Source organism: Equus quagga, chromosome 4, assembly GCF_021613505.1.
Source record: "Equus quagga isolate Etosha38 chromosome 4, UCLA_HA_Equagga_1.0, whole genome shotgun sequence".
NCBI lineage: Eukaryota > Metazoa > Chordata > Mammalia > Perissodactyla > Equidae > Equus > Equus quagga.
This window is the reverse complement of record NC_060270.1, coordinates 20,620,737-20,647,199: the sequence shown is the minus strand read 5'-3', so window position 1 is coordinate 20,647,199 and position 26,463 is coordinate 20,620,737. Positions and strand designations below refer to the sequence as shown.

The following is a 26,463-nucleotide window of genomic DNA, read 5'->3' as shown; positions in this document are numbered from 1 at the left end:
CTCCCTGCCAATGTCCCTGGTCAGGCACCAACTCACTCTGATAAAAGTGACCTGTTCACCCACCTCAAATTGCCCCAGGAAAGCCACTGTCCACTGAACTGGTTCCCTTTTATAACACCAGCCGGCCGCTTTGGTGTTATGTCACATTGAAAACCGTGGATTTCTTTTACCGAAGATTCTTACCTATAATGGGATGGGGGAAGCTCCTGGATAACATTTTGGATTCGGGCCAGTTGGCCTTCTTCTGGGCAATGCGACACCGCCTCCTGCGGAGAAGAACAGGAAGGAGCCCAGTGAGTGGCTGAGGGGTGGACACCCACCTGTGTCTGCTGGGCCTACTTAGGCCCCTGGTACTCCAGCCTCCCAAGCAAAGACCACCCTTCCAAGAGGCATGCTTTCCTAGTAAAAACAGCTAAAATCTCTGAGGGTTCCGGACGGGAAGTATCTAACAATGTGGGCACGTGGACCTTGGGATGGCTTGGGTCTCTACATCCTCAGATGGTTGTTGGGTATCCGGCAAAGAAGGTGTAGAATCTTGGGTGTGTCTATGTGGCAGAGAGAGTCACAGAGACTCACATGGGGAGAGAGAAAGAGACAGAGACAGAGGGAGACAGATGGAGATGACAGGGTGGTTCCATGTTTACTCAGCCAGCAGCCTTCTTGGGCACAGACAACCACTCCTCACACAGCCTGAGACTACGCCGTGACCTTGCTCCTCAGTGGCTGCCTGTCACAGATGCCGGGAAGCAGGGAAGACGTGCCTGCTCAGCAGGATAAGAGCTTTGTCCCTGAGACCCGGTGGCCTTGCCCGGACTTGCTCTCTGGTTGTTTCCTGTGTGGGTATTTTGTTCCCCCACCCAGTGCAAGGCTCTCAAGGAGTGACAGGGACATCAGTAAAGGCAGTGTGATCACAGGCTTGCCTGGGGTTTCTGCACAATGCGGGTGTCCCTGGGCAGATTCCCCTGTGCCCCTGTCCTGAGAATCTGTCCTGCCTGTGCCCAGGCTCAAGGACCCCTCCCAGTGCAGGGACTCAGTGCTCAAGAACTGCCAGTGGTACTCAAGTTCAAGGTCAATGGTAATCACATCTTTCTTCTTCTTCTTTTTTTTTTTTCTGAGGAAGATAAGCCCTGAGCTAACAGCTGTGCCAATCATCCTCTACTTTATATATGGGTCACTGCCATAGCATGGCTGATGAATGGTGTAGGTCTGCACCTGGGATCCGAACCCATGAACCTGGGCCGCCAAAGTGGAGTGCGCTGAACTTAACCACTAGGCCACGGGGCCGGCCCCTACATCTTTCTTTTTTACTGAGATATAATTTAAACATACAAATCTTAAGCTACAGCTGCATGAGTTCTTTCATATGCATATACCCATGTAATCCCACCCAGACCAAGAAACACTTTAAAAGGGGTTCCTGTGCTCAGTGCCATCCTTAGGCTCCTGAATTCAGAGGCATACGTGACGTACAGTCTTATCTTTCCTCCAGGTGCTGGAAACGTGCTTTACATTTGTATACAATGAAAAGTATAATCAGAAAATAGATTCTTTAACTTGATAAATACTGCCCCCTACAATACAACCAAAAATGAGATCCTGGCTGTGGTGTGGTTTTCTTGTATTGTTCACCTCTGTTTGGTCTTTAGCTGCCGTTTCTTGCTCGTGTGTAAAGGCTAAAATTCAACTCTGAGTTATGAGAACTTTTAGGTACTTTTTTGAGTGGAAGGAAGTTAACTTTACTGGGCACCTCCTGGGTGCCAGGCCCTATTTTAGGCCACACGTGCTGTGTCTGTTCTGTTCTAACTTTGAGGAGAACTCCAAGATGCCGCCCTGTCCTGGACCTCCCAACCTCCCTCACTTGTCTCTATTTTTTCCGCAGCGTTCACCACCATTCCTTACACTAGGTAGTGTACTTGTTTATTAGGTTTATAGCTTATTGTCTGTCTCCCTCGCTAGATGTAAGCTCTGTAAGTGCAGGGATGGGGTGAGTCCCAGGGCCTGGAACGGTGCCTGGCACCCAGCAGGCGCTCCCTCTGGATTGGTTAAATGACTACATTTATTCTCTTTCCCTAAGTGGACATCATACCAAGTTTTTTTCTTTTTCCTTTTCTTTTTTGCCTTTTTTATTATTTGAAGTAAAACACACAGAACTCAACCGTTTTTGGAGACAAGCAAAATTCTCTACGTGGGAAAACTTGAGATTTTGTTTCCTAAGCAGAAGTGGGAAGAAGGGCGGGACTCAGAGGGTCCCAGTCTTCTGGTGGGTTTGAAGCCTGAGAATAGAGTCAGCCCAAGTGAGATCTCTGCTGCCATCCTCACTTTTGGAGATAAAGGGGGTGGGGACAAGAATGGGGCCTGGAGTAAGCACCCTGACACGTCTGCTCTCTTCCTGGGAGCTGTGTCTAGAAAACAGATTTTGGAGAGGACCCTGACTCCCAAGGCAGAGACAGCCCCAGCAGGGGAGCAAAGGGAGAGAAGCTCCAGGGGAAGGAGGGGCCGCCGAATGCCGTGTGGACCCTCCCACATTCTATCCTGCAAAGGCGGAGGGGTGGGAGGCCTCTCCTCTCTCCGCAAAAAACGAGGAGGATCTTTGCCAAGCTTGGCAGGACACCCCCCCCCCCCACCCGAGCCCTTTCTAAAAATGTGTCCGGGGAATAAAGGTGTAGGTTAATTTAACAGCCCTCATGGAAAGTTCCTCTAATATTTTGGAAGCTGTTAGTCATCTTTGTTCTGAGAGGCAGGGAGGTCTCACTCCCGATGCCTGCAGGCCCCATTTGGGATTGGTGTTTATTTCATTATTCACAGCCTCTCCCCATTGCACCCCAATCCTATTCAGGAGCTCTCTAGATCCTCCTTTTTCTCCTGGAGGGCTCTGGTCACTGCAAACTTATTTTTAGCTCTCTTTACCTTCCCGCATTAGGATGGAAGAACTCATCATTACACAATTGGGGGAGGGGAGTTAAAACTTTGCCCATCCCGATTTTTTGCCTGAAAGAGAATTTCACTCAACATTAGCCAAGCCAATCTGGCTAACGGTTAAATCATAAAAGATCCAGGATGGATCTGTGACTCTGTTCTCTTCCGATCAGTATTGATAAGCCCAGCTTCCCGCTTTGAGGACTGGTGAAGGCTAGACTCTCCTCGCCTCTGCTGGGCTCCTTGCTCGTTTTCTCTCTTGCACAAACACCACTGCCACCTCTGCGCCTCAAGTCCTGCTGTCCCGGCAGCCCTGTCCCCAGGGTGGACAAACAACCGTGGCTCTCCTTTCCAACTGCACCCAGCGGCAACTCAGGTTTTGCCCTTTATTTTGTATTAATTATTTAAAAATTATTATAAATCCATTTTTATTATGTTAAGCTATTAGATTAAAAAGTAATTCTTGCACATGATTTTTAAAATGCAAAGCATTCCAAGGAATACATAGGAGAAAGTTAGTCTTCCTTCCAACGGCATACTCTCAGCCTCCAGAGGCAACCGTGTGCCCTTTCAGTCTTTATACCTATTGGTCTCTGTCACACCCGCGGAATCAAGCATGGCTGTGGGACCTGACCCATCTGCCAATTCCCCATCTCCCATCATTTTCCTCCTTGCTTGCTCGACACCGACCACACTGGTCTCCACATGGTCCTTCAAGCAAGCTCGGCATGTCCTCCACCAGGGCCTTTGCACCTGCTGGTCCTTCTTGGCACCCTCTTCCCCCAGATACTTGCACAACTTTTTCCCTTGTTTCATCCTTGTCTCTGTTCACATATTACCTCACAGAGAGAGGCCTCTGATTATCCTACTAAAAATAGCAGTTTCCATCTTCTTCCCTGTACCCTGCATTAATTTTCTTCATGGTACTTATCAACAGTTCTCATTATAGAGCTGTGCTTTAAATTTGTTTATTATCTATCTCCTTCATTAAAATGTAAGTTTCATGAGAGCAAGGATTTTATCTGGCTTGCTCACATCACATCTCCAGCACCTAAAATGGTGCCTGCCAGGTCTACATAGTAGGTGCTTGAGCTAAGAGAAAATAGACATTAGTCTCTGCCCCCACTTCCTGGCACAACAGGGCTCCCGAAATCCTTGTAATTTCCTGGGTCATAGAAGTGTCTTTGTTCTAATGAAGCAACTCAGGGTGGGCTCCTGGAAGAAGGCTGGTCCCCAGAAAGACCAAGTCATGATTGTTGTTAGTGCCGTGGAGTCGACCGTGACTCCTCGCAGCCGCTGCAGTGTGACAGACGGGCGGTGTGGTCCCCTGACCAGGAAACAAACCCAGGCCGTGGCGGAGACAGCACTGAATCTTAACCACTAGACCACCAGAGCTGGTGAAGTCCTAACTAGAAGCTTGGAATTTTCAGCCCCATCCCCATTCTATTGAGAAAGGAGGGGGGCTGGAAATGGATTTGATGATTGATCATGCCTACATGATGAAGACTCCATAGAAATCCCAAAAGGATGGGGTTCAGACAGCTTCCAGGTGGATGAACACATCCACACTGGGAGGTGACAAACTCCAACTCCACGGGGACGAAGCTCCTGCGCTTAGGACCCTCCCAGACTTCGCCCTCTCTGGCTATCTGGTATCTCTTCATGTGGTCGTTAACTTGTAAGTCTAAGTAAGTGTTTCCCTGAGCTCTGTGAGCCGCTCAAGGAAATTAATTGAACCCAAAGGAGTAGGAGGTCATGGGAACCTCTGATGTGTAGCCAACTGGGACAGAAGTTGTGGGTAACCTGGGCATCTACTGCTTGCGATCAGCCTCTGAAGTGGGGTGGGGAGCATTCCCATGGGATTGAGCCCTTAACCTGTTCCATATGATGCTATCTCCAGGTAGAGGGTGTCGGAATTGAGTTAAATTCCAGGACACCCAGTTGTCATTGCAGAGAATTGCTTGATGTGGGAAAAACCCCCCACATCTGGTGTCAGAAGTGTGGTGAGTATGGTCTTCTGTGTGAGTAACAAAGGAGACAACAATGGAGGGAAAGACTGAATTTTCCTAACACAGTGCCCAATAGACGTTTGTTGAATGAAGTGAGTAAGTGAATGAGTCCATGTTTTGCTTTCTGCTTGAAAAGGCCAAGCAGCCACATGCTGGCCACACGTCCAGGACAGTACCGCTGGAGCATTCCCCCATTGTGGGCAACAACAGCATCACTGTGGCAACTCCCTTCAACCCTGGGCTCCTCACAGCGTCACCAATCATTCTGGTTTGCCTGAGACTGACGGGTTTCCCAGGACACAGGCCTTTCGGAGTTAAAACTGAGGGAGTATCTGGCAAACCAGGAGAGTCGGCCGCTGCCCCTCTTTGCCGTCATCTTGAGCTCCCAGCCAGCCTGCTGCCATTCACTAGCAATCCACCCCAAGTGACATTTCACATGATGTGGTGGGTCAACAAACCTGTCAGCAGACCTTTACTAGGTAACAGTCACACATTTTCCAGTAGCTGGAGAGCAGGGAAAGGTAACATGATATTGAATAAAATAAGCACAGTTCCTGTCCTCAGGAAGCTTATCATTTAATGAGGGAGACTGATACACAAAGAAATTATTTCAATATAAAATTTAATACCTCTCTAAACTGCCTTCTCTAAAAATCCCATATCAGCAACTTTTCTCTATCTTGGGTGTAACAGTTTTAGCTGAATCCATCTGACTAAAATGGAATCTTTCCTAAAATGAATTTTTCTGCCAAAAATAAAATATACTATAGTAGGTTGAATAATTGCTCCCAAAGATATCAGGTCCCAATCCCAGGCACCTGTAAATGTTACCTTATTTGGAAAAAGAGTCTTTGCAGATGTGATTAAATTAAGGGCTTTGAGATGAGGAGATTATCCTGGATGATCCCAGGGAGCCTTAAATGTGGTCACAGGTTTCCTTAAACGAGGGAGCAGAGGGACATTTGACACAGACAGAAGAGGAGAAGGCAATGTGACCCCAGAGGCGGAGATGGGAGGGATGCGGCCACAAGCCAAGGAACGCCCACAGTCACCAGAAGCTGGAAGAGGTAAGAAACAGCCTCTCCCCTACAGCCTCTGGAAGGAGCACGGCCCTGCTGACACTTGATTTCAGCCCAGTGAAAGTGATTTCAAACTTCTGGACTCTAGAACCGCGAGAGAATAAATTTCTGTTGTTTAAGCTACCAAGTTTGTAGTAATTTGCTACAGCAGCCACGTGAAACTATTGCATGTACTCGAAATTAAAATATGAAATCTTAGGGCCGGCCTGGTGGTGCAGTGGTTAAGTGCGCACGTTCCGCTTCGGCAGCCCGAGGTTTGCCGGTTCGGATCCGGGGTGAGGACACGGCACCACTTGGCACGCCATGCTGTGGTAGGCGTCCCACATATAAAGGAGAGGAAGATGGGCACGGATATCAGCTCAGGGCCAGTCTTCCTCAGCAAAAAGAGGAGGATTGGCAGCAGTTAGCTCAGGGCTAATCTTCCTCAAAAAAAAAAAAGAATGAAATCTGAAGGAAATAAAAATCACCTGCTATCCCACCACCCAGCCACAACCACTATTAACCTCCTCACACGTGAGGGATGAAAGAAGCCATCTGCCCAGGCTTCCCAGTGCCACATATGCACACCGGCAGCATTTCCTATGTGGCTGCATATACTTTTTTCCATTTAACTTTATATTGTGGCCAGTAAATACTCTTCAGAAATGTGACTTTTCATGGCTACACAGGACTGAAAACAACAGATTTGTCATTTATTTAACCCACTCCTTGTTAGACACATAGATACTCCTAAAATTTTGATGTTATTGATAACATTGCAATGCAATACTTGTAAATCAATCATTTGTGTGCACATTTGATTATTATCTAAGCATGAAATCTTAAGAAGAGAGACACTGTGTTAAAGAATATGAGCATTTAGGACTCTTGATAGTAATTTCAAATGACCCTGGGATGTCCAGCCAATTTATACTTCCAACAGAAAACTATGGAAGAGCCAGTCTCACCATAAGCTCACCAGCATGAAACAGTAACATTAAAAAATTGCTTCTTTAATATGGAAATATATTGTTCTAATACATTTATAATTTTTAAATAATTATATTTCTCCTGTGAAATGTCTATTGAAGTTCTTTGTTTATTTGTTTCGCAGAGTGTTGTGTGTTTTTGTTCTCTTATTGATAGGTAGGAGTTCTAAATAATTAAAGAGTATTAATCGCCTGTCATCTTTATTGTTAATGTTTTTTGTAGTTGGTCATTTGCCTTTTAATTTTGTTAATTTTTTTTTTGTGCCTGAGGAAGAGTGGCCCTAAGCTAACATCTGTTGCCAATCTTCTTTTTTTGCCTGAGGAAGATTGTCACTGAGGTCACATCTGTGCCAGTCTTCCTCTATTTTATGTGGGATGCTGCCACAGTGTGCCTTGATGAGCAGTGCGAGGTCTGTGCCTGGGATCCAAACCTGTGAACCCCAGGCCGCTGAAGAGGAGTATGAGAACTTAACCAACAGGCTACTGGGCCAGCCCGTTAATGTATCTTTTCATATAGAAAAAACAATTTATATGTAGTTCAGTTTGTTAAATTTGTCTTTGGTGATTTTCTTTCCTTTGCTTTTGTTGTCAGAAAGCCATTCTCCATCCTGAAATCCGCTGGATGGTAAGGATGTAACTTGACTCTCCCCCACCTCCCAATAATTAGCCACTTTTCCTAACACTGTTTATTGAATTGTTCCTCCCCTAGTTTGGCATGTGCTCTTTATCTGATATTACTTTATTTAATACCTGAGCCTATTAAAGAGCTGTTAACTCTATTTGAAAATAGTGTGGTAGTTCTGAGACAGAATTTTAATTCTTTACTTCTATTTACTGGCTGTACAACCCCAGGCAAGAGTCTCTCTGAGCCTCGACTTACTCATCTGTAAGAAAAACAATAAAACCTACTAGGCTTATTTTGAGTATTAAATGAAATAATATTTGTAAGTTTACCATGTAGTAAGCACTCAATAAATGACAGCTATTGCCATTATTAATCTTATTCCAATAATATTTGGCTAACTCTGCTATTATTCCATTGAGATAGTATTTTACTTCAGCTGTGCGGGTGGGTTTAAATAATCACTATAAGAATGTGTGACATTGTAACAGAGCAGTTTCCACGTCCCTGAGGAAGGTTTGCTTATATTATCATAATTCATTATTGTGATCAAAGAAATCTGTTCAAGGATAAATTCTCCACCATAGTTAACTTCACGAGGTCTACCTATGTACAAGTCAGTTGTCACAACAAAACATTCTTATTTTATTTATTAGTGTTAATAAACTGTGTGTGAACACAATTTAGCTTTCCTTGCAATTTGATGACAAGTTGACAGGAATATCCCTTTGGTAGTTCTCTGTTGCTGTGGGAGAACAGAATGACCAGCAAAGTCAGATATCAGGAGAGGGGAGAGAGAAATAGGGGTTTTGTTCTGAGACTCTAAACAAGATCTATGAAGAAACTATATTTCTCAAGTTTCTAGATAAGAATTCCTATCTACCCCTAATAGACTGAAATTTAGTTAAAATAAATTACGCTCATTCAATTCTTTACTGTGATGATATTCTATTCTATCATATTCAAAGATGATACTACTGTATTCACAAGAGGATTACAACTACGCAGAAAACAAACACTACAGTCTGATGCACAGATTAAACAAGAAGAAGATATATTTTTGGTTGATTCAAATTGGCAAATAATTTAACCAATTGAAAATACCCAGTGTTGGTGAGGCTGCAGGGAAAAGAGAATTCTTGTCTCTCTGGAGGACAATTTGGCAATATGTAACAAAATTTTAAAGAACTCTTTACTCAGTAAATCGACTTCTGTAATTTTTTTCCTAAGGATATAAACAGACAAAAGTATAAAGATACATGTCCACAAATGTTTATTACAATGTTGTTTATGAAAAGCAAGTGTTGAGAAACAAAAAGTCTAAAAGTGCATCAGTAGGACACTGGCTTCAGAAACTATGGCACCTATGCGAGAATATTCTGTAAACACAGCGTCTCTCTCTATTTTTCAACATGGAAAAATGGTCACTCTGTTGAATTAAAAATGTACCAAAACAGTAACAAAAAGGATTGAAGGGTGAAAGTGGGGAGAAAGAAAGATTGAGGGAGAGTTTGAGAAAGAAAGAGAGGCAGAGTTCTGGAAGGATGTCTCCTAAAACGTTAATAGCAAATATGCTGGGGTGTGAAATTTCAGGTGAACTTATATTTTCTCCATTATACTTTTCTGTATTGCTTTAGCTTTTGAAATAAAATTTTATCGTTATTTGGAAACACAAAATGCAACAAAAACACTATGCAAAGAATAAAAGACCAGAGGAAATACCCACATGTTAACTGTAGTTGTCTTTGGTCTTTAAGAGGAGAGACCAAGGGTTTCTTTCTACTTTCCTCCATTTTCCAAATTGTCTTTTATTGAGTCTGATTACCTTTAAAATGAGGAAATACTCATATATGGTGATAGTGATTATAATCTGGCAGGCCAACGTGAGGCCCACAACCTTTCCTCCTGGTTCCTGGGAAAGATGCCTCTGTGGTTCCACGGCCAGAGGCTGCCATTATTTATGACTTAACCTCTCGGAGTGGAGACTCATCTGCCCGCTGCTGTCTATCTCAAGGGGAGGGGTCCCCTAACCACTGACACCTCCACGTCAGCTGGTATATGTTGGCTTCTCTTGCGGGCAACATTTATGCCTAAATTTTGGCCTAATTTTTTCATTAAAAATTAATGTATTTTTAGTGAGTAAGATTTTGTAAGTTAAAGTATGAAGAAGCAGGGAAAATTATCTATAATCACATCATTGAAATAAATGGCTGTTAGTCTTTTGAATGTCTTTCTTTTTAATCATGTCTTACACAATTGTGTATCAGTTTTTTCCAGTTATCATTATGAGTGTTTCCCTGTTTCACTGAAAACTCTTAAGTATATTTTTAATGGCCAAGTCCAATTTTTCTTTTTTAAGGAAGATTTAGCCTTGAGCTAACATCTACTGCCAATCCTCCTCTTTTTGCTGAGGAAGATTGACCCTGAGCTGACATCTGTGCCCATCTTCCTCTACTTTATATGTGGGATGCTGCCACAGCATGGCTTGATAAGTGATGTGTAGGTCTGAGCCCGGGATCCAAACTGGCAAACTCTGGGCCACCAAAGTGGAGCATGCGAACTTAACCTCTATGCTACCAGGCCAGCCCCAAACCTAATTTTTTCAAAGTAGCATTCCCTTATCCCTATATCATTTCAAACTGAAGAACCTTTTATATGGTCAAAATAAGAGAAAGACTCCTTCCCATGGTTAGAGCCTAGATCTGGTCCATACCAATAACTGCAACTCCGTCATGATCTTAACTTCAAAAATCCCCTCTGCCCACCCCACTCCAACACTCGGTTGACCTCCCTGGGGTGAATACTTCATGGATCTACTTTTTTACTATTACTCGCCTGCCTTACACCCTCGTTTCCTTTCTTGTCCATATAAACTTCCACAGTCAATTATTTCCGTCACTTTTGCATACATCCTTATCTCCCTCATTCCTCTTTGGCTAGCTGAACCTCAACCTTGGTTAAACCCAACTCTCCACCTACTCTCCACCTCCGCTCATGCAGCCAAATGTTCAAGCCCTATTGTGAATGCTATCTCTACAGACACCCTTAAAGCATTTATTCTCCTTCTACTTTTCCTATGGGTGCCTTATTTGGTGGCCATGCAGCTGCTATTTAGGTGTTTGGCTCCTGTTCATTAATCCTTCACCAACCCAACTCATTGGTCTATCCTGCACTCCCTCTTGGGTGTCTTTCCAAGATTCTTTTCTCTTCCCAGCTCTCTGACCTCTCTCTTAACTTCTGTTTTTCCTCTCTTCCTTCTCTGCCCACCCACCTCTTTCTCCAACCCCCAAAAGAAACACAGAAGGAATAGCCTGAGAAAAATGAACTAGCACTGGGTGTAGCATCTGGAGTCTCAAGTTCCTGTCTTGCTGTGTGAGCTGAAGCCAGTCACCTCACCTCTCTGGTTTTTAGTTTCTTCCCTATACAATGAGGCACCTTTGATTAAATAAAGATGGAGATGACTTAGCCCAGCTCTTAAAACAAACAAACATGATTCTGAAAACTTATGAAAGGAAAAGTTTAGCAAATGGTCCCACTCGTGTACTTTCCTCACCATACCATCCTACCTCCATCACCACGCTAAGATACTGTCAACTCTCTGGAGTATTATCATTGTTATTTTAGTACTGAAACTCTCCTTGGCCCGTCCAAGCATCCCACCCAGTACCCATCATGGAAATCCAAACACTCACTGTGAATTTCTCATAGAGCTCATAAGTCAGGAGGGGGTTGGGCAGCTCCCTGAAGTAGAGCTTGCAGAGGGAGCCCACACAGTGGATGTCCTGGAGGTACACTTCTCTTGTCAGATCTGGACATTGATCTGAGCCAAACTCTTGCCTGAAACAACACAGACAGAGACATAACAATCCCAGGAGTGTGTGTTCCACGTCAGCAGCTGCTTGGCTGCTCAGGGGTGAAAAGACCTTAAACCGCTGATCTGACTGTATTTTTAACAAAAAGATTCAAAAAGACCTTCTGCTCTAGGCACAAGGAAGCCACGGAAAGACTTCCACTTCAGGTCTGGATCTTCCCTGCAAAAGCAGCTGTGATTAGAAAGACATAACATCTATTTACAAACGGATTTCTCACGCCATTGTGTGTGCAGTCTCGGTTATGAACAATGGGGAAATATGAAGACAGTTTGCCCAAAAAGCCTGTTGAGATCTCAGTTTTTCCAAAATATTGTTCTAAAGGAACTTCTCTTTCTTGGAGAGGCTGAAACCAGGGTGAGTCAGACTGCTATCACTCATCTCCATATATTCATGTCAGCAGACTGCTTTCATCTGGAGAGTCAGACCCAAGGTTTGAGAACTTTACTATCTCTGATGCTGAATGGAAACTTCTAGGCTGCCCGATAGTGACTCCCACAGGATAGATGAGCCTTATAATATCTTCTTAAACAATCTATAGCGGAGTGTCTGGGAACACCATCAGATTCCAGGCCTCATTTCTAATTAAAAAACATTTCCTAACAAGGTTACATGAATACTCCTGCTTCAAATAATACATTCTAATGAGTTAAAAATCTGTTTTAAAAAAATGACAAATCTGAGTTTTCATATAGAAGAGAAGTTAGGCTTCCTGAGAGTATTCACTTGGTCAACCAAATAGCGACAAAATCAACAGGACTGGCAGGGCCAGTATTTCAAAACAGCTCACTGCCCATTTGCTTTAGTCTGGTTCTGCCCCTTTAATAAAGGGTAGGGAAACCCCTGAGGCTGTGAGAACCCCAAAGGAACTGAGTGGGGCCTTGAAAAGAAAACCACGCAATGGCCTCATAAATTCATAGGCATATGTTTTTTTTAAAAAGGCAGAACAAGAACAATCTAGAGCTTATTCATTTATTTAGCCGAAAATTTCCTTTGTCAAGGTTAAGGTCAGTCCTTAAATAAAAAAGAATTGGCCATGGCTCAAGTGTCCTTTCACGATTCCAGGTACTGTGTAGTATGTTTCAGAGCTAAGAGGAAACCATTAAAACGTATTTGCTGTTGAAACTCTAAAAACCAGTAAAATTAATGAAATTGTGTAAGCACATAGATCCGTTAAAAATCTATGGCTGCAATAAACCAATTATTTTTTAACAGCCATCACTTCTCCAGGAGTAAAAAGGATGTTTTATTCTTTTGGTACAATTCCTTTCTTTTTTTTAAGGATTGGCCCTGAGCTAACATGTGTTGCCAATCTTCCTTTTTTTTGCTTCTCCCCAGTACATAGTTGTATATTCTAGTCTGGTTGTGCTATGTGGGACACCACCTTAGCGCTGCTTGATGAGCAGTGCTAGGTCCATGCCCAGGATCCAAACCTGCGAAACCCTGGGTTGGTAAAGCGGAGCATGTGAACTTAACCACTTGGCCACGGCGCCGGCCCCTCCTTTGGTATAATTTCATTACAATTGAGATTTGAGCAGCAGGGGCAGAAAACCAAATAGACGGAAAGGAGAAGACAAAAAAGGAATTACTTGCACAATCTGCTGTTTTACATATTAATAACAATAATGTTTTTATTGTTTTAAAAGTCTTCAGTTATAACTGAAGAACATATATATATATGTTTTTATATATATGTATATATATATATATTTATATATGATTTTGTCGCTATTTGGTTGACCAAGTGAATACTCTCAGGATATATATAAAAATAACATGTAATAAAATATGTTCTTTTTGGTTTTAAAGAACAATATGCAGAATAGATAAAACTATGGTTTTAGTCGTAGAACAGTATATGTATCTATATAACATATATACTCCATATCTACACTGTATACACTCCTTTATTTTATATATAGCATATATAAAACACACATACAAATATCTGTGTTTTGTGTGAAGGTTATTATCCTCTTAATTCAACATGATAGAAATTTCTTCCAAATGTTTAGGGTAAATCCACAAAATTAGAAATAGTTCATCTATCAATAGTTTTTAAAATTCCAGCATCAGAGAAATGCACCATCATGCAGACTTCTGATTTTTCCACCAGATGAAATATCAAATGTTGGGTGTGCACCAAGGAAAAAAACTCACACCCATCTCCACGGTCCGAACACTACTAACACGGATCTGACTGAGCTTTGGGTAGGCAAGTAAATGATAATAAATCGTGTTTTCCTAACTTGTAATTTAAATCATTTGAGTTAAATCAAACCCACCTAAGCAGGATAAACCTGGTGCAAGACAAAGAAACAGATGAAAAGCCCTCAGGAGCTTTTGTTGGAAAGAATGACATCAGACTAGGGAACTTCCTGATTAGAGTAAGAACAGTTAGGCATCTGAAAACATCAGCACTTGATCATCAGCCCGGCCACCCCTCCCTCAGTCCCTGCTGGTTTTTAATACTCCCAACACCTGCGGACAGAGGTGTGGCCAGAGGAAAGATCATGGGAGAATTCTTTTGGGGGTGATTCTTTTCTTACCTTAGCCGTTGTATGTTCGAGGTAACTCCCGAAAGCCGATAAATTCCATCCACGATGCCGTGAGTCTCTATAAATTCTGCACAGCTCTTCAATACATATGGAACTATGTAAAGGAAAAGAAAAAACAATAAAGCATTAGATATAAATCTGACTGTCCTTTAAAGATACCCTTTTAAAAATCAAGGTAACTTCAAAGAAAAATAAGTATGGAACACATATGAGTTACGAGTGGAAACAATTACTTGTAAATGCTAGATGGTGTTCTTTTGTATTTAAAAAGTATATAGTTTTGTTAAAGTTTAGAAACTCATGTGTTTTCAGAGTTTTTTTAAAAGAATTTTTAAAATATGCAAAAACAGATTTTGAAACCACCAGTGACCTTGGAAATCCCACAACTCAATCTCCTCATTTCACTGGTTCTCCAAATGTGGTTTCCTGACGACAGCATCAGCATCTCCTGGGAAGTTGTTGGGAATACAAACGCCCAGGCCCCGCTCCAGACCTACTGAATCAGAAATTCTGGAGGTAGGGCCGAGCAAGCTGTGTTTTAAAAAACCTTCTACGTGACTGTTGCTGCTAAAATTAGAGAACCATTGCCTCTTCCACACACGAAGACAGCAGGCGCAGGTAAACTTACCTGCCTCACTCGAGATTACTTGTTCCTTATGCAAAGTCATTAACACATGGGGAAATGCTTATGATGTAGGTAGGTAAAAGGAAAACAAGACCCAAAATCAAATATATACTGTCAATTCAGCTATGTAAAAAAAAAAAAAAAAAAAAGGCAAAGAAAAAAAGACTGGAAAAAAATCTGCCAGAATTTTAAAGGTGATTTAAAGACTGTTAAAGTGTCTTTTAAAAGTGAGAAACACCTGCCTCTACCACCACCACCAAATGGGGCAAACCAGTCACTGATATAATGGACCATATAAAGGGGACCAAGATGGCCTCTTGGATTCCTACTGCTCCGGAAGTTCAGTGCCTGGGGGACGAGTCTGGCTATGCTGTTCTCCCCTTAGGGCTAACCCTGGTCCACCCAGCCGACTCAGGGACCCAGAGTGACAGCCACAGGCCTTCTGGATGGCATGAAGAGAGTGGCAAGTTACGTGCCACTTTAGTCCCTGGGCAGATCCAGCTGAGGTCCTTCGGTGAGAGCGCTGCTGTGAATGGTCATTTGGTATGGAACCCGAGCCTCGGGCACTGAAGTCTTCAGGCGTGGATGTGGTGTGGGAACGCCATGAACTACTGCTTGGCTTAGCACTGTGCTCACTCCCCCAAAAGATACCCTATCCACTAATGCCTTAGATTAGACTAATGCCAATCCATTAACGCTTAATGCACATGCTTATGCCTACACACAATTCCAAGCTGGACTGGACCTTTACCTGGGTAGACATCAGGTGTTCATATTCAACATTCTCCCTGGATTCTCTATTATGATACTCTCTAAACAAATTCCCCTCCACCATTTCCTTTAGTTACTAACTGTAATTTTAGGCGGTCAACAAAATTCATCATGCTTAAAGCATCCCACCCATCTCTCAAAGGCCATGCACTCCCAGAGCCGTTTGCCTCCAAGACACATTCATGTTTGCCCTGTGCCTCATTACCGGAACTAGGAGCCTTCTCAGTTATCCTAAGTGAGAAGAGGGCAAGGAGTGGACTTGGATGGGAAATATTGAGGCCAGAGACCACAGAGGTGAAATCACGCCCTTTGAGTGAATACAGGGTGGGAGCAGGGTGTGGTGGAGGAGGGGCTGTGAGAGTGGGCAGGGGTCCAGAGCCTCTGCCTGGCTTCAACTGGAAGAGCTATACTTTGATCTGTTTTATAAAATCGTGTTCTTGGTGAGATTTTTGTCTCCCATCCTCATGCCTCTAAATAAATAAGTTACCAGCAAACAAATAGAGTCCTATCGCTTAAAATTCTTTTGTTTTATTTTATAATCCCTGTTGCATGTTATAATGGTCAACTCTTTCCCCACCACACCAAGCTCTTGTTCTGTAACCTGCCACAGTGGTCTATGGTTGAAAGTACAGGTTTGGACGCCAAACTGCCTTTGTAACCTTGGGCAAAATAAGTAATAATTCTGTTTCTCAGTTTCCACATCTGTAAAATGAGGATAACAGTGATATTAACCTCCTAGCTAGGATTGAAGTAATACCTGCAAGCATTTAGCACAGACCTGGCATATAATAGGCATTCTACAATGACAATCATTGCTTCTATTTGAAGCTTATCTATGATGTAAATTTATAATTTGTGAGACACAATCTTGGTGAAAACAGTTTGCCTCCTTCCATTCAATGGGCTTGGGGGTAGAGTTGACCAACCTCTTACCAGTCAACACTCATCTCTACTATTCCAAATGGCTTTTGTGTCCTTCTTTGGTTAAATGTTTCTATTTGGAAGTAATTTTGCTAGCCTGAGGTCTCTTTTTTTATGCATTTAGGTGTCTCTTCATAACACAAAGGCAGCAGGATCCAAGAGTGTACGAATATCACTTAGCAGTCCTAGAGCTGTGCTTGGCCTTGGTGTGTTCCGCAATGTGTGTCTGTCCTGAGGCATATGAGTGTTGTGCCATGCAGGGCACAAGTGGATTTAAGAGTCCTGAGCATAACAAAATGAAGGACAAAAATCATATGATCATCTCAATAGAGGCAGAAAAAGCACTTGACAAAATTCAACATCCATTTATAGAAACTCTCAACAAAGTGGTCACAGAGGGAACGCACCTCAACATAATACAGGCCATATATGACAAGCCTACAGCTAACATCATACTCCATGGTGAAAAGTTGAAAGCTTTTCCTCTAAGACCAGAAACAAGACAAGGATGCCCACTCTTAGCACTTTTATTGAACTTAGTATTTGAAGTCCTAGTCAGAACAACCAGACAAGAAAAAGAAATAAAAGGCATCTAAATTGGAAGGGAAGAAGTAAAACTATCATTATTTGCAGATGACATGATTTTATTTATAGAAAACCCTAAAGACCACCAAAAAACTGTTAGAACTAATAAATGAATTCAGTAAAGTTGCAGGGTACAAAATCAATATACAAAAAACGATTGCATTTTTATACACTAACAATAAACTATGAGAAAGAGAAATTAAGAAAACAATCCAATTTACAGTGGCATCAAAAAGAATAAAATACAGGGCCAGCCCCATGGCTTAGTGGTTAAGTTTGGTGCACTCTGCTTTGGCAGCCTAGGTTCAGTTTCCAGGCATGGACCTACACCACTCATTGGTGGCCATGATGTGGCAGCGACCCACATATAAAATAAAGGAAGATCGGCACAGATGTTAGCTCAGGGCCAATCTTCCTCAGCAAAAAGAGGAGGCTTGGCAGTGGATGTTAGCTAAGGGCTAATCTTCCTTAAAAAAAAAAAAAAAAAGAATGAAACCAGACCACTATCTTACACCATACCCCAAAATTAACTCAAAATGGAGTAAAGATTTGAATGTAAGATCTGAAACCATAAACTCCTAGAAGAAAACATAGGCAGTAAGCTCCTTGAAATTGGTCTCGGTGATGACTTTTTGGATCTGACTCCAAAAGCAAAGGTAACAAAAGCAAAAATAAACAACAGACTATAGCAAACTAAAAAGCTTCCGCCCAGCAAAGGAAACCATCAACAAAATGAAAAGGCAACCTGTGAAATTGGAGAAAATATTTGCAAATCATATATCTGATAAGGGGTTAATAACCAAAATATATAAAGAACTCATACAACTCAACAATAAAAAAAAAATCTGATTAAAAAATGGGCAGAGGATCTGAATAGACATTTTTCCTAAGAAGACTTACAGACGGCCAATACATACATGAAAAGATGCTCAACATCACTAATCATCAGGGAAATGCAAATCAAAACCACAATGAGCTATGACCTCACACCTGTTAGAATGGCTATTGTCAAAAAGACAAGAAATAACAAGTGTTGGTGAGGATGTGGAGAAAATGGAACACTCAGGCACTGTTGGTGGGAATGTAAATTGGTGCAGCCACTATGGAAAACAGTATGGAGGTTCCTCCAAAATTAAAAATAGAACTACCATATGATCCAGCAATTCCATTTCTGGGTATGTATTTGAAGAAAACAAAAACACTAATTCAAAAAGATATATGCACCTGTATGTTCACTGCCGCTTTATAATCACCAAGATGTGGAAATAACCTAAGTGTCCATTGATGGATGGATGGATAAAGAAGATGTGGTATATATATACAATGGAATACTACTGAGCCATAAAAAAGAATGAAATCTTGCCATTTGCAACAACATGGATGGACTTTAGGGTATTATGCTAAGTGAAATAAGTCTGACAGAGAAAGAAAAATACTGTATGATTTCACTTGAATGTGAAATCTAAAAAAGAAAACAAAAACAAAACTCATAGAAATAGAACAGATTGGTGGTTGCCAGAGGGGAGAGGAGTTGGGGGGCTGTATGAAATGGGTAAAGGGAGTCAAGATTCTGTCCTAATTTCCAGTTATAAAATAAATAAGTCACGGGGGTGTAATGTTCAGCATGCCAATTATAGTCAATAACATTGTATTGCATATTTGAAAATAGCTGAGAGTAAATCTTGAAAGTTCTCATTATAAGAAAAAACATTTTGTAACTTTGCAAGGTGACAGATGGTAACCAGACTTATTGTGGTGATCATTTCACAGAGTTTACAAATATTGAATCATTATGTTGTACATCTGAAACTAATATAATGTTATATGTCAGTTATACCTCAATTTAAAAAAAAGAGCTCAGAGCACTCACTAGGAGCCCTCAAAGACAAAAGCCTCGACTGAAAGTGCCTTTATAAAGAGCACTCCACAAAAGGGGCAGTGCAGGGTCACCAACCTGTCCTTTCCCGTTCCCAGATAGGGACCTCCCAGTACCATAGCTCTCAGCTGCAGCACCTCAGGCTCTGTTTGTTTTAAAGGTGGGGAAAACACATTCCCGGATGGAGCCTCTGCCATAAATTTACTCTGGCTTTGGTACAGAGGCCCTAGAACCTCTCGTCTATGGCTCTGTTTAAACAGGAGGCAAGACTAAAACAACCCAAGGGAGGAGGCCAGGGTCCCGGTCCCGGAGGAGTGTTAGCTTTCCTGGATTCTCATCTGGGGCTGAGTTGGAGGATGTAGGAATTCTCCACCTTCTCAGTACTAAATGGGAAAGGATCCACTTAATCTCTGTAATTCTTGAGCTCTAGAGCAAGAGCAGTGGTTCCCAGACTGTGGTCCCCAGAGCAGGTCCAGCAGCAGCAGCCGCCTCCAGGTGATTCTGATGCACGATGCAGTTGAAGAACCCCTAGTCCAGACCAGGGCTTCTCATACCTCAGTGCAGACAAATCACCGGGATCTTGTTAACATGCAGATTCCACAGCTGGCCCAGTGTCAAACTGGCATTTCTAACCAATTCCCAGGTGATGTAGATACTGCCAATCTGCAGCCCACACTTAGTGTAGCAAGAGTCTGGAGGGAATACTGGTGGGTGGTGGTGCTGGGGCTACTAAGAGTTTAGTCTCAAAGTCTCAGAATTCTTTAGACTGTCGTCCCGGGGGTCCAACCAAATTGGGGACACCCTAGGATTCTGGAGAGTGTGGAAGCCTGATACAAAATAGCTGAGAAGTTATGGATGGAAAGAAAGCGTTCATTGTCAATTTAGGCATGGGAAGGAGCGATGTTGGGGGTCGAGGTCACAGAGCTGGTTCTGTGGGGTTTATCATGGACCAAAGAACTTTGTCTCCTCCTACAGAAGTACACACAGCTGCTGATTACGATGTAATATTAGAACTCCTTTGAATTGTTTCACTGATGGTTCTCCGAGTCCCTTTTTGTTTTGCTTTTCCTGGATCAGCGATCTTAAACATTAAATTTTAATCTGAGCACAAAATAAATCTTGAGGTGGTTTCTGATGGAAAAAAACACCTTGGTTTTGATTTCTGCCTTATAGTTTACCAAACACTGCAAAATCCTTTGTCTCATTTGATCCCACCTGGTACAACTAAGAGACATTTTATATTATAAATAGTGTGGGCCCCTTCTTTCCTCAATTCCTAACCTCTTCAAGGGTTTAGTACCAAAAGGCTAGCAGCCAAATCATTTCTCTGAGTCCCCCCAGGAGTAATAAATCAGCTAAGATTCCCCAGTGCCCTGTGCGGCCGGGAGCTGATCAGATCTGGAGATACAGATTGGAACAAGCACAATTTTATTTGGTGAGTCATGTGATCTTGGCAGCCCCATTCCTTCATAGTGCAAATTGCACTGGCGTTTTAGGGAAATATGGCACTCCCGGCTCCCTTTTCTGGATATTGTTAAGGTCCTGGACTGGTCGGATTTCATCCTCTCTCTGGGTCCTGCATCCCTCACCTTCAAAGTCAAGTCTGGTGGTATATACACACAATGGAGTACTACTCAGCAATAAAAAGGATTGATAGAGCAGATGGGTGATAGAAGCCAGACTATAAAAGAATACATACCGTATGCTTCCATTTATATAAAACTCTAGAAAATGGAAACTAGTTAATAGAGAGAGAAAGCAGGGAAGTGGCAGGAGGTAGGAATTGTGAAGGGGCTGAGGAAACTTGGGTGTCATGGATACATTCATCATCTCGACTGAGGTGACAGAAAGGACCAAGGGCCACTGGTGGGTGAAGAAGAATTGATACTTGTGGGAGGAGGGCAGAAGAGTAAGGGAGACAAGCGGCTGCGTGGGAAGAAATCCTTGGAGAATCTGCCGCTGTGCACAGGGGGAGAGCGGGGATTTAAGAAGCTCTGCTGTGCAGTGAACGAGCCTGCGCTTCGGCATTTTTTCGAGTGATAAAGTGAAGATTTCAGTTACTTTCTCTTTATTCTTGATTGTCAGCAGAGAACTTCCTAGCTTTCACCCCAGGAGCTAAAGCTGGCCCAGTGGCTCCCGTAGCCTCTCTCTCTGCCAGCTCCTGCTCTTTATTTCTGTCCCATCCTCGCTCTGTGCTGCAGCCCCGTCTCTTCCGTCCCTAGTCTGTGAGGCTCGGCTTGCCTAGAGGTCGCTGTCAGCCCAGTTATCCCTCTGATTCTTCTTTCTCCTCCCCGTCTTTTAACTTCTTCTCATGGAATGAAAGACAATTTTGAAAATTTGTGGCATTTATTTTTAAAAATATAATGTTCTCTGTTCTTTAAAAAAAATTAACTGCTTTCTAATTTCCTAAGGAAAAAACTTTTTAGATATTTTCAGGCTTTGGCCTATCCTCCTTGGAGAAAAGTTTATTTATTTATTTAAATTTTAACCTTTTTAAAAATTGAGAAATAATTCAAATGCTGTAAAATTCACCCTTTTAACGCATACAATTAAGTGGCTTTTAGTATATTTATAGAGTTAAGTGACTATCACATTTCAGAACGTTTTTGTTACCCCACTTCCAGAACATTTTCATATGTGCAAGGTTATTCATTGCAGCAAGTTTCGTAGTAACACAAGATTATCCATCAATAGGAAGCTGCTTATACAAATAATGGAATACTATATAGTCATTAAAAAGAATGACGAAACTTTCATGACTGATATAGAGTGGTCTCCAAGATATATTGTTAACTAAAAAGAATAAAGTGCAGACAAGCATAATGGTATGCTAGCATCTAAATGGTATGCTAGCATTTAAAAAAGAGAGAGAATAAAAGAATAGATATGCAATTCATTTGTATGTGCATTAAATATTTATGGAAGGATGCACATAGTGATAAATTTAGTTGCCTACAGGAAAAGGAACTGGAGGCTGGGGCTAGGGCTATGAGTAAGATAAAGACTTCTCATTGTATATTCTTTTATACTTTTGAATTTTAAACTGTAAGAATATATTGCCTTTTCCAAAAAATTTTCATTAAAAATTCAATTCAACAAATATTTATTGCAAGCCTGCTCTTATCCAGCACTAGGGGCCAGGTGTTGCCTGTACCTACATCATCTCTGTCACTAAGCTGTGAGCTCCTTGGGGCCAACGAGGACAGTGCTGTGTCTCATTCATCTAGAAGAGCCTTGAAAACACAAGCACTCAAAATGTTTTGCTGAATAGTGATGGGTCATTTTTCTCCAGATGGGTTTTCCATGCTCCATTGATATCTGGGTCCCTCACAGAAGAAAACACTTATTGCATGTCAGGCACTGCATTTTTTTTTTAAACAGCATTCTCCATTCTATAATCACAGTCAACCCATGGCATAGGTAAAATTATCTCCATTTTGAAAACGTGAAAGTTGATTCTCAGAGAGGTTAGGTAACTTGCCCAGCATCAAACAGCTAGTAAATGCCAGAGTTGGGATCCAAACCCAGATTTGTCTGACTCCAAAGCCCTTGCTTTTTTCCTGAGCCCACAGTTGAGAAGGACTAGCAAAAGCCCCAAGCTACACCTACTGGACTCAAACCCTGCCCATGAGGAGGGCACGTCGCATGTGTTGGTGGCCGAGTACGGAGACACCATTTGGGGAGAGCTGATTGATTCTTCGGCTTTGACGACCAAATGCCTGAAACTCCACCACTGCAGCCTCTCCCTTATGGTGGTGACGGCTGTTAAGTGCTCGACACCTAGTGGTTTGTATCTATTTTTAAATACCTTTGGAAAAAGTTACAAAAGCAATATATGTTGAAAAACACTCCCCAATTTAGAGCTATACTATAAAGCTATAGTAATCAAAACAGAACGGTGCTCGCATAAAAACAGACAAATACATCAATGGAACAGAATCAAGAGCCCAGAAATAAGCATATATTGTAACTAATATTTGACAAGGGAGCCAAGACTACTCAGCGGAGAAAAGACAGTCTCTTCGATAAATAGTGCTGGGGAAATTGGGTATTCACATGTACAAGAATGAAACTAGACTCATATCTACACCGCTCACAAAAATTATGAAATAGAAATGGATTAAATTTCCTTGAAATGGATTAAAGACTTAAATGTAAGATCTGAAACCATGAAACTCCTAAAAGAAAACATAGGAAAAAAGTTCTTTGCCATTGGTCTTGGTAATGATTTTTTGCATATAACACCTAAAGCACAAGCAATAAAATAAAAAATAAACAAGTGGGACTACATCAAACCAAAAAGCTTCTGCGTAGCAAAAGAAACCATCAACAAAGTGAAAAGGCAATCTAAGGAGTAGAAAAAAACATTTGCAAGTCATATATATATCTGATAATGGGTTAATATCCAAAATACACAAAGAACTCACAGAACTCAATAGCAAAAAACCAAATAATCCAATTAAAACATGGGCAAAAGACCTGAATAGACATTTCTCCAAAGAAGATATACCAAACGCCAACAGGTACATGGAAAGATGCTCAACATCACTAATCATCAGGGAAATGCAAATGAAAACCACACAGAAATATCACGGCACACCTGTTAGAATGGCTGTCATCAAAAAGCCAAGAAATAATAAGTGTTGTGAGAATGTGGAGATAAGGGAACCCTTGCACATGATTGGTGGGATTGTAAACTGGGGCAGCCACTATGGAAAACAGTATGGAGGATCCTTAAAAAATTAAAAATAGAACTACCATATGATCCAGCAATTCCACTTCTGGGAATATATCCAAAGGAGATGAAATCACTAACTCAAAAAGATACCTGCACCTCACCTTTGATAGCAGCGTATTCCTAACAGCCAAGACAGGGAAACAACCCAAGTGTCCATGGACTGATGAATGGGTAAGAAGTTGTGGTATATATATACACAGTGGAATATTATTCAGCCATAAAAAAACAAGGAAATCCTGCCATTTTCTGCAACATGGATGAAGCTAGAGGGCCTTATGCTAAGTGAAATAAGTCAGACACAGAAAGACAAATACTGTGTGATCTCACTTATATGTGGAATCTTAAAAAAAAAAAAAAACCCAAACTTATAGAGAAAGAGATCAGACTTGTGGTTACCAGAGGTGGGGGAATTGAAGAAAGGTTGTCAAAAGCTTGTCAAAAATTTCTAGTTACAAGATAAATAAGTACTAGGGATGTAACGTACAGCATGCTGACTACAGTTAACACTGCTGTGTGATAGATGAGAACGTTGGTAAGAGGGTAAATCCAGGGGCCAGCTCAGTGGCTCAGCAGTTAAGTTCACATGTTCCACTTTGTTGGCCTGGGGTTTGCCAGTTTGGATCCTGGGTGTGGACCTACACACAGCTTGTCAAGCCATGCTGTGGCAGGTGTCCCACATATTAAAAAACATACATATATAGAGGAAGATGGGCACAGATGTTAGCTCAGAGCCAGTCTTCCTCAGCAAAAAAGAGGAAGATTGGCAGCAGACGTTAACTCAGGGCTAATCTTCCTCAAAAGAAAAAAAAGGAGAGTAAATCCTGAGTTCTCATCACAAGGAAAACCCTTTTTTTGCTTTCTCTTTTTATTGTATCTATATGAGATGATGGATGCTAACTAAACTTACAGTGTTAATCATTTCACAATATACGTAAATCAAACCATTAAGTTGTACATCTTAAACTTACACAGTGATGTATGTCATTTATATCTCAATAAAACTGGAAAAAAAGAATAAAAAAGAAAACAAATTAAGAAGATACACAAATATAAGGAGTAAAGAGTGACCGTCTCCCTTTCACACCACCTTCCCAATACGGTAAATGAGAAAAAGTGACACATGCTGAAATGTTAATAGTAGTTACTTCTACACGGTAGAAAATAAATGAAATAGCTTTTCGAAAAACAAGTTTCATTAAAGAAGCCAGAGGGCTTTCTGAAGTCAGTGGAGCAATTTCTACATGTTTGCTGAGGTCCTTTCCAGTGGCCCCACTGAGGGCATTACTCCTCATTAAACTGAAGCATTTGCCTAACCTGCTGGCCTGGTGTGGCCGAGGACCAGTTCTGCCCCACTGCTGGGCAAGGCTCCTGATGGCAGAGCGCATCCTGGGGTCCCCTTCCCTCCTCACTTTTGGGGTGTCAGACACCACGTCCAGTCAGCTCTTTCCTGTAAAAGTGTCCAGGTCTCCCTCTGGTCCAGACCCCGGGGCCTCCCAGCTGGGCCCCTAGGTCTTTGCTATCCATACACTCACTGCTTCCGCATGACAACCATTCTCCTCCCACCACAGCAGAGGTACTGAGGGCCTGTATATCCCCAGGGGACAAAAGGGTGAACAAGATCAAGAAGGGAATGGACAATTCCTGTGCATCTACTATGTGCTGGCCCCTGAGCTCCACCCTTCCATCCATTATTTGTGCCCAGTGCAGTGCTCACCACCACCATACGAGAGAGATGTTTATCCCTGTTTAGAAACAAGGAAACCCAAGCTCGGAGGTATGAAGGAACTTGGCCAGTGTGAAAATCTCAGGCAAAATATGTTAAGGGTCCTAGAGAGGCACAAAGAATGTGATAAAAGTTCTAAAAAGATTACACAACGGCAGGGGAGAAATCAGGCTGAGCTTTCGGGTGTTGACAAGAACAGGAAATTGGGTGCATTTATAGAGCCGACTGTACGGGAGGGACCATGTCAGAGAGGGCTGAGGCAGAAGCCTCACCCCTAGGCCTCACCACGTGAGAGAAGTGGTTAAAGAGGACAAAGCAAGGCTCTGCGGTAAGGACTCTGACGCTGGTTCACAGGGCGATTTGAGAGGCTCTGATGCGATGATATGACAGGTACGATGTGATGCAGTGGATGCTAGGATACGTGCAGAAAGCTTAGTTATGCACCTGGTGTATAATAAACAGTAAATGTCATCTACTTTCTGGTGGGGCCAGAGAAAGGAATGGTATAAACAAGGTGGGAAAACAAGAAATAATGTGGTGCATTCCAGGAATGCTGGCTAGACCAGCCTGGTGGAAGAGAAGTGTTCAGATAAATTGGGGGAGTTTTTCATGACGGCCTCAGAAGATTGCATTCTATTTTGATCTCCACTGTCAGAAAAGTCTTTCTAAAACAATACCTCAATGATAAAAGCTCCCCTACTCCAAAACATTCAATGGCTCCCCATTGCCTATAGAATAATGTCCAATCCAGGCAGCTCTAGGACTAGACTAGCTGCATCATCCAGGCTAACCCTGGAATTCTCCTCTTCAAGGGAACAGGCGTTTGAGAAAGCTGGGGGGTGGGGGAAGGAATGATGTAAAGGAAAATACTTGTCACAAACATATCACTCCAAAAAGAAAAAAATGAGGTGCCCCTTTAAGGTCAGTGGAGAGAACTTAAGAGACAGCTCACTCTTTTCCAGCTGTCGTCTGAAATCTCCCTAGGAAAGGTTAGTGCCTTTCTGACTCGGGGATGAAAGTTTGGTTGAGGGCGGTGAAGTATCTCGGATCATCAGCGACTTAATGAGCAAGTGGAAATAGCCTAGGAGGGACTGTCACGGGGCCTCTGGGGGTGTGTTTTGGGTTTGGGGGAGGGGGGTGGTTGTGGCCGTGAGGAAGGGCAGTGCTGAGTAGAGAGAAAGGGTGGGGTGTCACAAGGCTCCA

General features: G+C 42.3%; 1 protein-coding gene across 1 annotated transcript in view; it reads right to left on the bottom strand.

Moving 5' to 3' along the window:
* The window catches only part of ARHGAP31 (Rho GTPase activating protein 31), a 105,838-nt gene that overhangs the window by 31,216 nt on the left and 48,159 nt on the right, over window positions 1–26,463 (bottom strand). The window contains exons 2-4 of the mRNA XM_046658040.1: window positions 14,013–14,115; window positions 11,287–11,431; window positions 184–266 (exon numbers count right to left, since the gene is read on the bottom strand). Of these exons, the coding sequence (XP_046513996.1) occupies window positions 184–266; window positions 11,287–11,431; window positions 14,013–14,115 (331 nt within the window). The remainder of the gene's footprint in view (window positions 1–183; window positions 267–11,286; window positions 11,432–14,012; window positions 14,116–26,463) is intronic.